This window comes from Microcebus murinus, chromosome 7 (assembly GCF_040939455.1).
Source record: "Microcebus murinus isolate Inina chromosome 7, M.murinus_Inina_mat1.0, whole genome shotgun sequence".
In the NCBI taxonomy this organism is placed as follows: Eukaryota; Metazoa; Chordata; class Mammalia; order Primates; family Cheirogaleidae; genus Microcebus; species Microcebus murinus.
In genome coordinates, this window is record NC_134110.1 from 1,827,712 (window position 1) to 1,839,756 (window position 12,045).

The 12,045-nt window shown below is 58.4% G+C and overlaps 1 protein-coding gene across 1 annotated transcript in view; it reads right to left on the reverse strand.

Moving 5' to 3' along the window:
• Window positions 1-503: 503 nt before the first annotated feature.
• TMC3 (transmembrane channel like 3) overlaps window positions 504-12,045 on the reverse strand; it is a 39,179-nt gene continuing 27,637 nt past the window's right edge. The window contains exons 13-22 of the mRNA XM_012751863.2: window positions 11,159-11,404; window positions 10,365-10,493; window positions 10,051-10,118; window positions 8,080-8,208; window positions 6,077-6,187; window positions 5,676-5,801; window positions 4,882-4,960; window positions 3,780-3,822; window positions 2,283-2,538; window positions 504-1,405 (exon numbers count right to left, since the gene is read on the reverse strand). Of these exons, the coding sequence (XP_012607317.1) occupies window positions 565-1,405; window positions 2,283-2,538; window positions 3,780-3,822; window positions 4,882-4,960; window positions 5,676-5,801; window positions 6,077-6,187; window positions 8,080-8,208; window positions 10,051-10,118; window positions 10,365-10,493; window positions 11,159-11,404 (2,028 nt within the window). The 3' untranslated portion in view covers window positions 504-564. The remainder of the gene's footprint in view (window positions 1,406-2,282; window positions 2,539-3,779; window positions 3,823-4,881; window positions 4,961-5,675; window positions 5,802-6,076; window positions 6,188-8,079; window positions 8,209-10,050; window positions 10,119-10,364; window positions 10,494-11,158; window positions 11,405-12,045) is intronic.

The window sequence follows — 12,045 nt, forward strand, 5'->3', positions numbered from 1 at the left end:
GGGAAACCTCGGGTTGCTCCCAGCCCGAGTGTCCTGGCTAATGAACACACACCGACCGGCAGCCAGAGCAAAACGGGCTCTCGGTGAATGCCAGCTCCCCTCGTCACTGCCGAGCCGGTGACGCCTACAAACCGAGCCTTGAGAAACCCTCGCGGGCAGCCTGGCGAGCCCAGGTGCTTACCAGGGAAGGCCGACTTTGGCGTGTCGCAAGAGAGCATCGCAATCAAACGGCTCGCGCATACCACAGGCGTGGTGGGTGAGGCCTCTGCAGTCCGGACGAGAGTCCTCCGGCGTGCCTGTGATTCCTGGCCACCGGGAGGAGGCAAAGGACCAAAGTTTTCTTGACATAAAGGCTGATCGCTCCTGCGTGCTGGACGCAAGGGGACCCACAGGCACGACTCCTCGCTGTGGTTGCAGCCCTGGGACTCCCGGGGCCTCGGCCAGCCCCGGGGACGTGCCCACAGGTCCCCCCCCCAAGTGCTGCTCCCTCCCCAGAGGGCAGAGGCCTGTGCCGGCCCGGGCGGCCAGTGGGGCCTGAGCCCCGCACGGGGACGCCCGGCAGGCCTAGACGTTAGAGCAGATCAGGTCGTCCAGATCCAGGGCCAGCTCCGGCCCCGACTGGGCCTTCCGCCTGCCGAGCCGGCCCGCGGGCCTGGGGCCCCGGCTGTGGGTGACCTGCAGGTACTGGTCGGTGCTGCTGTTCTGGGGGTCACTGCTGGACGCCGCCGACAAGGAGTCAGACTCTGCGACCGGTGGCTCGAACCGGGGCCTGGCCCTGGGCCTGAGAGGGTGCTGCTGCGGGTAGCGGGCCGAGCGGCAGCGTGGCTTTCTGTGCGCACTCGCCGGCCTGCCCGGCTGGCCCCCGAAACCGTCGTTCCAGGACTGGTGGTGCGCCCGTCCCTGGCGCTCCGGAGCCGGGGCCCGGCCCTCTGCCCCGCCGCCCGTGTAAAAGTGGGGAGCCCGGCGGAGGTCTGTGAGGGATCGTGGGGGGAAGGACCACTTGGTCAAATCTCTCCCCGGCCTCTCCTCCTCTTCCTCGCTCAGCTGTGGAGAGCGGAGCTCGGGGAGCACGCGGGGCACGTAAGGCCACACGTTTTTGGGGTACACCTCCACGATGTCACCCGAGGCATCTATCTTGAAATGTCTTTCTGGCCAGAAAGCCGGACGGCTTTTCTGGTGAGAGTCCTGCTCGTGAACGACATAGTATCTGGGGGTGTGGGGCCCGGGGCCGTGTGCCACCATGGCCGAGACCCCCGGCCCGTGGCGGGAGGCGTCCATTTGCTGGAAGTCTTTCCGGAAAAGCGGCTCCGAGTGGGCGTCGCCCCCGTGCTTTGCGGACGTCACGGGTGTGCGCGGCCTGCTCTTGCGGAGGTCCCCTGTGCTAGCGCAGAGACCCCGTGGGTACCTGCAAGGCAAAGGCGCTCAGCAGCCCTGGCCGGGCGGACCCTGAGCCCCTCGGCGGCGCCTGCCCACTGCGGGAGCCAGGGCGGCGGTCCCTCACCGGGTCGCGGAGCCTGGCTCCAACGGCTACTGGGCGTGCTCTGGGTTGTGGGTGCAGAAACGTTTGGGGGCACCACAGCGAGAGCCCCTCCTCCCTGCCGAGACCCCCCAGAGCCGGGAAGAAGACTCACATAGCAAGATTTCCTGTTCTTTGCTAACTTAGTGATCGTCTTTAAAAAACACCCCCAAAACGAAAGCCCTGCGTTTTATCTCCCTCGCCTTCACCGGGCCACACTCAGAGCAGATACTGACATACGATTCTCCGAGCTGGCCGGGCCGGTGCGGCTCGCTCTGCTTCACCTTTGCAGGTGTCCCACCTCCTACAGGAAGCAGGACTCCACTTTCTTTCTTTTTCTTTCAGCCTTTTTTTTTTGCACAGAACTGAAACAGCTGAGCCCACAGGGTGCACGGATGACCTCACTGATAACCTGACCGGCCTGGGGCTAAAGCCTGGGGACCCTGCCAGGACTTGTGGAGCTACAGAGTAAGATAAAAAGGAACTTTCCTTATGGAGGCTATCGAAATGCTTATCCCGGTTTGGCCGGAATGTTGGCTCGCAGGTTTATGGCAGGTAGCCTGGGAGGAAGAATCTGTCCCGAGTGATAAACTTTGACACCCCTTCCCCACTGCCTCCCTGCCAGTGGCCTTCTGGAAGAATTAGAATGTGCGGCCTTGGCCTCCTGGCACTGCTAACAGCTCTTTAGCCCACACTTTCTGTGCCCCTGGGCCAGGGCTGCTGCGGTTCGGGAGGCCAGTTCCCTCTGCGCCGCACGGAGCCTCACCTGTGAGAGCCGTGGCCGGGCCGGGATTTGGAGGCTCCGGGAAGAGGCGAGCCAGGAGCCCTGGGCCCCGGCCTGGGGCTCTGGGGCACGGACTGGGCGACCACCTCGATCCTGCTGCTCTTGCTGCTCGTGGAGTCGAAGTTGGCCGCGTTGCCCTCGTTCTGGGGCGCGGCCGAGACCGCCCAGGACAGCTGGCTGACCCGGTCGCCGTCCTTTGGAAGCCTCTTGGCGCTTTCCTCCTGGGTCTGGATCCGGGCTGCAGGGAGAGGGAGGACGGTGAGAAGACGACCTGGTGCAGGCTGCACCCTCAGCTGAGGGGGCCGTGCGGGGTCCACGACTTCCCACGCTGGTCCACGGTCAGTCGGTTGCGCCTGGGAGCGCGCTGACCCATGAGCAGTAACCGTCCTGTGACTGAACTCATCTCGCCCCAGGCTGGCCGCAGCGGAGCCTGGTGCACCCAGGGCTGCGCAGGGCGCCCCCCCACCGCCGGGAGGGAAGCAGGCGTCTGGCCGGTCCAGGGCTTCAGCTCCGATATAATAAAGCCTATGCTACCATGACAGCTTCCTGGAAACAGCTCACACGGCACCCTAAAGAAAAGATGGGGCCTTCAACGGGAAGACGGACCCGGGCAACGCTACTGTCGTCCTGAGAAAGCGCAGGTGGAGCTTGGCTTTGGGAGGTGACGGGAATAAACTATGCTCCCTCGGCAGAAAACCCTGGACACTCACAGAGGGTTTTACAGCATGAGCCACCGCCACTGTCCTTGGTCACTGTCGGTTACAGGTCACTTGGTTACAGGCTTCTCTGAAAAGCTGGCGGGGCAGGCATGACCCTCAGGCCTCAGGGCTCCCGCTCAGGCCCTGCCCTGGAGGGGAGCAGGTCCTGTCCAGTAGCGCGGCACTGCCCACTGTCCTGCCTCCAGGCCACTCCATGCTGTCACCCTTTCTGTCCCTCATTCCCTCTCCCCCAACGAGCCTGGTTGGGACAGGTTTGTCCAGGTGCCGCTGCAGAGCACGAGGAGGGCCTGTGTGTTCCCAGACAGGCAGCAGGTGTGGGTCCCTCTCTCGGGACCCTGCTCTCGCTGCCCTCCCGGCGCTGCTCTGCAGGGGTGGGGCAGGGAGGACCCGGCCTGGGAGGGGGTCTCGCGAGCAAGCGACGGGCCACCCAGGGGACGTACACAGGCGCGAGCCAGAGAAAGATGTCCTTAGGGGTCTTCTCCCGGTTAATGTGCTTCTTTTTCCCGCCTACCTCAAAACTTCCTTCTGATTTTAGACATATTTTGGGGTTACGCACAGGCCTGCCTAGGATGTAAAAATTGAAGATTTAAACCAACATTTGTTTCCCTACATTTTATTTTGTTGTGCCTAGTTGATTGTGAAAAAACCACGGGTTACCGGGAATTTTTATTGGTAGAATTCCTCAAACTGCCTTAAACTGCCGGATTTCTAAATGGCCACCCGCTGAGACATCAGGTCTCTGTGTTTTTTTAATACTTACCTTCCACCATTTGGGCAACCTTTTTCTTGTCCTCTGATCTCGCCTAAAATGTAAATGAAATCATGTTTGTTTGGGATTCAGAAGGAAGCAGTAACAAATATTATTTGGGGGGGAGGTTTAGTGCCATCACTCTTACAGCGGAGGGAAGTACCACTGCCCCGGAAGACATCGTGCTTGGGGCTGTCATTTTAGTGAGTGAATGCAGGTCCCCAAGAGCTGAAGCTCGGTGCCTGGCCAGTTTTGTTTAGGGACGCCTAATTGACAGGCCGTGTTTCTATCCTACCAGTAATAGCCGGCCTGAGTCACGAAGAACAGACACGGATCAGCGAAGCTGGAGGTGAGCGCTTCCACAAAAACGCCCTTTGCAGCTATAAGTGAATTTCTACTTTGACTTTTATAAGACCAGTTTGTGTTTCTTTGTATGAATTGATAGTCATGGGAGTTTGGTACTTTTTTTTAACTGAAAAAGGTGGAAGGAGTTTTTTCGAGCGGGGGTCTGGGGCGGGTGAGGCTGTCGAGGATCTGGGGTGCACTGTGTGAGGATTAGTCATTCTCGGGGCTGCGAAAGGGCAGGGCTAGCAGGGCCCCGGGACAGAGCCCTTCAATTCTGCACCGTGGGAGCCTCCCTGGCCTCGCCTGGTCCCAAACCCGGGAGCCCTGGGCAAGGCTGGGGAGGAGAAACAGAAGGGTTGGGGAGTGTCTGCTGTCCTGACTGCTCTGAGATGGCGCTGGCGCCGGTGGGAGCAGGACACTGACAGCCAGAGTCTACGGGCTGAAAGCGTCTCTGGGTACAAACAGTGCTGCTGGGCCCAGGTGTCCACAGGGACGAGGAGTGGGGCGGGCCCTTTCCCCGGGTGTGCAGAAGAGCCTGGCACACGAGGGCCTCCCGTGGCCACCGGAGGGGCCCTTGGAGAGGAGGGAAAACAGGAGCAGATTGTTCCTGGCACACATGAACCATCCCAGGTACTATTAGAAATAATTCTGGGAGATCCTGGGGGCGGTGGCCTTGTGCCACAGTGGGTGGCCCAGAGTCACAGTAGCCTGCAGACCTGACCTCACTTGCATTCCCGAGCTGGCCAGGTCTGGGTCACGTGATACTTGCGTTTTGGATCTGCATCCTGAGCTGGTGGTTGCTGAGCTTCAGAGACCGCGCGATGCTCTGCAGGTAGTAGATGAGCAGGCTGGGACGGAAGAGCGGGGACCGTGAGTGCCGCCACCACCGCCGCCGCCGCTCCCCGGCCCGCCAGCCTCTGCCCTGCCCGGGTGTTTGGCAGGAACGGGAGGCCGGACGTGGCTGCCCCCGACCCTCCGCCCAGGACAGAATGTACGCGAGTCCTCAAGCCAGCGAGCGCTTGGCCTGTGTGGAAGGGGCTGCTGGCTTTTCTTCCTTCCCACAGCGCCCTCTGCCCTGGGGCTCTGCCCTGGAGACAGCCGTAAGAACGGTGGGAATGTGGGGGAGGCATTTTGCAGCGTGTCAAGCTGTGAGGACTGAATCCACTGGCTTTTTGTCCTTTAAGCCAAAGTGAGCCAGAGCCACTCAGCTGACTTGTGAAATTCCTTTGCAAGAGCATTCGCATTTCTGGAGAGTAAGATAGTGATGGTATCGGCATTCAAGCCCATCATAGGCGTCACAGATATTGATCAACTGCTGTTGGTGGATCAATAACCACCTGGGAGGCAGTGCGGCCCTCCCCCCACCCCCGCTGGGGCCCGTGGCCACGTCTCCGAGGCACCGTGCCTCGTGTGGCCCTGCGGTGTGGCTCGAGTCCCCGCTTAGACGCCAGGCTTCCTAAGTGAGTGTTGGATGAACTAGGACATTTTAGATAATTATGGGAGAGCGGCGGGTCCCTGTCGGCCGGACGCACGGGCGCCGCAGAGCCGGCAGGCGGCACTCACAACAGCAGCAGCACGGCCGGCAGGATGACCACGGGGCTGCTGACGTGTCCCACCACGGAGCCGAACCACGCGGGGAAGTCCTTCTCAATCGTCTCCGACACGATGTCGTAGATTTTCTCCTGTCCGCTGCGAGACAGAAAACATCACCCAGACGCTAACGCCCTCGGCAGAAGGGGGCTGCAAGACATCAAGGCGCGGCTGGATGCCCAGAGGCCGCCGAGTCACGTTTCTCGGGTGGCGTCAGGGCAAGAGCCCCGGTCTTGGACTCAAGCACGCGCATTTGCGACCTTCCCACGCGTCTCACCTGCTCTGGGAGCCGGGGGAGGGTTAAACTCAGTGAGAGTCCATCCCCCGCAGCTGTCACCGCTGTATGCAGAGCCCACGCAACCGAGAGGACTCACCTGAAGGGGCCGCAGTTGAGAGAAGGCTTGTAGCGGACAATCGCGAAGATGGTCGGCAGCATGCACAGGAACAGCATGAACAGCAGCATCGCCAGGTAGAAGTTGTTGGATCTGCCAAGAAACCAATGCCATGTGCCGCGCTCACTCCACAGCCAGGCGCTGAGGACGAATGTGCCCCGAGAACCGGCCCCAGAAGTCGCCGACCTGACTCTTTGCAAACTGAAAGGTCCCCCTCCCAGCACTGCGTAGGAGTGGGTCCGTTATAGGGTCGTATGCTGCTTGGAACCCTAGAAATCAGTGTTCAAAGGAACTTCGCAGATCTCCCAGCCCTACCTGTTCCTCTAAGAAACACTTGCCGAGGACCTGTCCGCTTCGGACCTCGGCAGTGGTGACCTCACCCGGCACCCAGAGCTCCCACCCAGTGAGCTCAGTTGATGGGAAACCTTAGACGCATTGCCCGTCCAGCTGAGCCTTACGTCTCCGGATGGTTTGGCTCTTCTGGTGCTGATGCTAGACTCTCCTGCTTGGATGTGATTTGCACTCAACCTCCTATCCTCTCTGCTCCTGGCTGCTCGGGGAGAGTGTCCTGCCTGGAGAAGCCCCGGCTTCTGGTCCCCCAGCCCTAAGCAGGTGTCGGGGAGCTTGGATGCCAGGTCTCCCCGAGGACAGCTCGGACCTATTTGGCGCGTGAGGCCCTGTATGCAGCTCTGAAAAGAGAACAAGTGTTGAAGCCATCGAGTGACTCTCAACTGGCACTCTTTCTGTTCTGTTGTTCCGTCTCTAATGAGATAGATCTGACTAAAAGAGAACAGAAAATATCAGAGTGCACAGAACGTAGTCAGTAGGTGAGTGTCGAGTTGTAAAACCTCTCTCTCTATATATAGATATATCTACATAGATAGATAAATGCACACACACATACATGCTATACATAAACATATGGAAATATGTATAACATATCTGAATATGTGCATATACTTGTGCTGGCTACCAGGTGACATGTAAATAAATATATTGTCATGTGTAGGTCACAGCCAAAAAGTTTGGAAGCCACTGATAGACATACATAAATAACTTATGTCAAAATAAAATGACTGAGCTCTAATCAAAGTGTTCAAAATGTGCTCTAAAAATCACCAAATGGCTAAAATGAAAAGCGCAGGAAAGAACACGTGTTGACAGGGCTGTGGAACAACTGGAACTCTCAGACAGTGCACACACAGAATGGTGCAGCCACTTTGGAAAACGTTCTGGCACTGTCTGCTAAAGGTGAGCGTAGTGCCTGACCCCAGGACGCAGCAGTTGCATTCCCAGGTACATACCCAACAAACAACTCGTGCGAGCATGTCCGAGGTGGCATTAGTCATTACAGCTAGCAACGGGAAACCGCCACTGTGCCCGTCAACAGCAGCACGGAGGAGGAAGTTGGGGCATGTTTCCGGGATGAGATGAGTCTCAGCGTGTGGCGTGAAGGGTGTGTGCGATTCCGTTTACACAAGGCAAAACGAGGCGGACCTAGCTATGCCGCCACGAGTCGGCAGTGACCGGACTGGAGCGCAGGTGGGGTGCTCCGGGTGCCACTCAGGCTCTGGGTTTTTTTTTTTTCTCTTACTTATTTTCACTTTCTCATTTTCTTACCTATATGGCACCTTCAGGAGTTTTGGAACATATTCTGTTTTTTGATGTGGGTGCTGGCGACATAACCCGTGTTCAGTTTGTGAAAATTCATCCATTCAGTTATGATTTGTGCGTTTTTCCAAATGATTATTAGATCTCAGTGAAGAAAGTTTTAGACACTGTGTCGTGAGCTCCGGTGGCGTAAGGACTAACGCTAAGGGCCGGGCCCGGGAGATGACACCATGGGGGAAAGAAGACCGCGGGACAGGCAGGATTTGGACAGGAAGCGAGTCGGGGGGCCCCTGCTCGTGGACCCCCAGATCGGGCCCACGTGGGTGGCGCGAGTTCTCTGAGTCCCCGCGTGAAGCGACCTCCCGCTCACCCACCTGGAGGCTCGGAACACCTGCTGGTGCGGCACGTTGCAGGTCAGCACGGCCCAGCTCCGCAGGTACATGAGCCCGATGAGCTTGAACACGTTGAACGCAGGGAGACAGGGCGAGAAGAAGGCCCCCATCCTGGAGCCACGGGGAAGGTCAGATTGCACGAGTTCCCTTCCCGAGCAATTTCCAGGGCCGGGGGCCCGGGGAGCAGCACGGCTCTGAGACTTGGGGGTTCACAGCCTGTGCCTAAGGGAGTGGAGAAGCCCCCTGCCGTGCTGAGACCACAGTCCCCGAACTTCCCTCGAGAAGACAAGTCACTGAAAACGAGTGGTGATCCTATTTTAAAATATCCTGTTGCAAATGTCCTCCCTGCAAAGGCCTGACGTGTTTGTCCCTCGTCACAGCCGAGCAGAGCAGAGGCCTGCTCTGCAGAGAAGGCAAAGGAAGGGTGACTACGCTCGGGGCAGCTGCGGGTTTGGCCTGTCTCTGGCCAGGACTCTGCTCATAAGCTACTGGCTTTCGGGTTTAATCGACACACGAGGAGCACCCGCTGTGACTGGACAGCCTCGCGTATTTTAGCTCATTTAATCTCCTGCAGTTGTGAAAGGACGGGTAAGGATCCACAGTTGATAGGCAAGGAACGCAGGTCAGGGAAAATTAAGTGATTTGCCCAAAAACATGTTGCTAATAAAAGGGTAACGCTGGACCATCCAGACGGGGACACACTGGAGAGTGAAAGATCTGGGTCCACAGGCAGCCGCCCGGGCCATCCCAGGGAAGCTGTCACCCCATAAAGAACTGCCAAATAGGGGACGAAACCCAGGTTTTCTGACGTTAGTCTACATCAGTTTACCCTGGATGTGCATTCAATAGTTGTGGAATTTGCATTTAGTAGTAGGAGAATAAGCATAGATACAAGGATATGTTTAATAAGCCAAAAATATTTTTAAAAAAGTTTGGCTTCTCATGGTAGGCAGAAATGCCACTGCCTGCTTGATGATAGACAAGATCCGTAGCTTCTCTCTGCCTCGGTTTCCTCATTTTTAAAATGGGGAAAATAGCAGCAGTTTCCCTCATAAGGAGTTACTCTAAGGATTACACCATTTACTACAGGTTGAAAAGTGCCTGACACCTAACACGCATTAAATACATGTCACATATTATTTTTAATACTGTGTTAGTAAAGACATTTTGTAAAATTCAGTGGACTATGAGAACATAGAATTGGATTGGAGGAACACTACTTTATACCTCTCAATTCCCCATTCATTTTATCGAATGATCATGGAGAGAGGCTGTGTTTTCTGAACGTATGGAACACCCAGGGTTTCTCTTTGTTTGCTTGTATGTTAACGGACGGCGCTATCTGGGGGTCCCCAGGGAGCTCGCTCTCCACCGTGCCCTGCGGACACGCATGATGTGACGCCCCTTCAGCTCCTCAGGGTCTCGGGGAGCGACTGCCTGGGCCTGGGGGGTGCCCTGGGTGATCAGACTTCCCAAGCCCTGGGCCTCCCCCAGGGCGGGTCTGCCAGTCTGGGGATGGCTGTGTCCCTGTCCCCCGTGTCTAAGTCAAACATAGGGAGTCTCAGGAGGGAGAGTCCGGGGCGGATAGGCCAAGGTCCCCTTCTGGGACTGAAACTGCTCCTGACGTCCCCTGGGGGAGAAGCAGCTTCTCCTCCCAGCCCCCCACCCCAGGCCTCCCCAGCTGCTTATTCTACAGGTTCCTGGGCGGATATTTGGGGGTCAAGGGGTCTATAGCCAACAGGAGCTTAAAGATGGACTGTTTTCTTTACCATTTCTTCCTGCAAAATTCCAACAAAATGATTAGCAAAATTACACGAGAAATAGTTCCCCTTGGAAATGGCCCTTCTTAACACTTGGGACTGTGTTTATTACGGTCACGTCCCCTCCAGACTGAGAAAATCCAAACTCGTGGCCCAGATGAGATGTAAGCAAAGCGGCGGCTTGGGCACCTACCAAATCATTCCTTGGTTGTAGACTAAATGCAGCACGTTCTCAGCTATCTTGAATTCCCCGTATTCCGGCTGCAGGAGAAAAAGAACTTCCGCGTTAGAAAAAGTTCTGAAGTTCTTCGTGGGAACCGGGTCACTGTACTCTCGGGTGGGGGCTCCTCGCTCCCACTGATCTCTCTGCCCTGCGCCATGCCCGCCTTCCCCTCTCCCCTCACGTGCTTTCTCCCCACGTGCGCCCCGACTTCTCCCAGCCTGGGCGTCAGGAAAGGACGGCTGTGGCCGAGCCAGTTTCCCCGGCGAGCACAGCGCTTCACTTACAAACTTGTTCTCCAGGTCCCAGCACCAGTAGTCACTTAAGTACCGGACGAAAAGTCCCCGGAAGAAGTCTATGAGCAGGATGCTGGCCACGGTGAAGAGCATGTCAATGATGGAGAGCTTCAGCATCTCCTGGAACACAGGGCCCCGGCTGCCACCACGCCCGCCCCCCCAGCCACCCTTCCCCAGCGTCCTCCTGGTCTCCGTCCCTCCCCGTGGGCCTGAGCGGGAGGGCCCCCCGGTGGAATCTTCATTTCGCATCTTTAGAAGGGGCAGGGGGCAGAAGGATGGGATTCTGGCGCATAATCTATGCTCCATAAATGCCGGCTACTTGGAGTTTGGACATCTGAAGCCAGCGTCACATGGAAGTGGGAAAGATTCTAGCGCCTGTGGTTCTGAGCCACGGAGACTCCTGGAGGCCTGTGGCCTGCTGCCCTGGGCCAGCGGCCCTGGGTGAGGTGCCGCGCGCAGATGGAGGCCCAGGCCTGCAGCAGACGCCTGGGTTCTGGTCGTCCCTCTGCCCGTTTCTGTGTCCCTGGGCAGTGCGCTTGGCCACTTGTGCCTTAGTTTCCTCACCTGTGCCCACAAGGGTGACAATAACAGGGCTCTGATGAGGACTAAGTGCTTAGAGCAGGGCCCAGCAGGCAGGAAATGCTGCGTGGGTCTTTGCACCCATCATTATTAGTGACTCTCAGACCTGGAAAACCAAACCTCCCCGGGCGTCCCTTTTCTGTGGAGCAGGGACGCTGACGCCGCCTAGAGCTGCCAGGGCTACTCTGCAAGGGCACAGGGCCCACCTGGCCTACGTATGTTTCCCAGCACTGGTCGGGCGCACCCTGCGTGACCAGCGTGGTGCCGTTGGCCTTCCCGAGCGGCGTGGCGTGGGTCGCGAGGCTGGTCCCGTCCGAGGCCCATGTGCTGTTCCTCCTGAGCCCCACCCCGGGCCCCGGCGTGGGCCACGGTGCTGCTGCAGGGGCTGTCCCGGTGGCAAACAAAGTGGTGGGATCCGACCAAGGGCTTGTGCTGTTTGCGGTAGCAGCTTCCTGTGGAGGGAGGGAGGGAGGGAGGGAGGGAGGGAGGGAGGGAGGGAGGGAGGGAGGGAGGGAAGAGGGAGGGAGGGAAGGAAGAGGAAGGGAGGGAGGGAGGGAAGAGGGAGGGAGGGAAGAGGGAGGGAGGGAAGGAAGAGGAAGGGAGGGAGGGAGGGAAGAGGGAGGGAGGGAAGAGGGAGGGAGGGAAGAGGGAGGGAGGGAGGGAGGGAAGAGGGAGGGAGGGAAGGAAGAGGAAGGGAGGGAGGGAAGAGGGAGGGAGGGAGGAAAGAGGAAGGGAGGGAGGGAGGGAGGGAGGGAAGAGGGAGGGAGGGAGGGAAAAGGGAGGGAGGGAAGAGGGAGGGAGGGAGGGAAGAGGGAGGGAGGGAGGGAGGGAAGAGGGAGGGAGGGAGGGAAGAGGGAGGGAGGGAAGAGGGACGGAGGGAGGGAAGGAGGGAGGGAAGAGGGAGGGAGGGAGGGAAGGAGGGAGGGAAGAGGGAGGGAGGGAGGGAGGGAAGAGGGAGGGAGGGAAGAGGGAGGGAGGGAGGGAAGAGGGAGGGAGGGAGGGAGGGAGGGAAGGAGGGAGGGAAGAGGGAGGGAGGGAAGAGGGAGGGAGGGAGGGAAGAGGGAGGGAGGGAAGAGGGAAGGAGGGAGGGAAG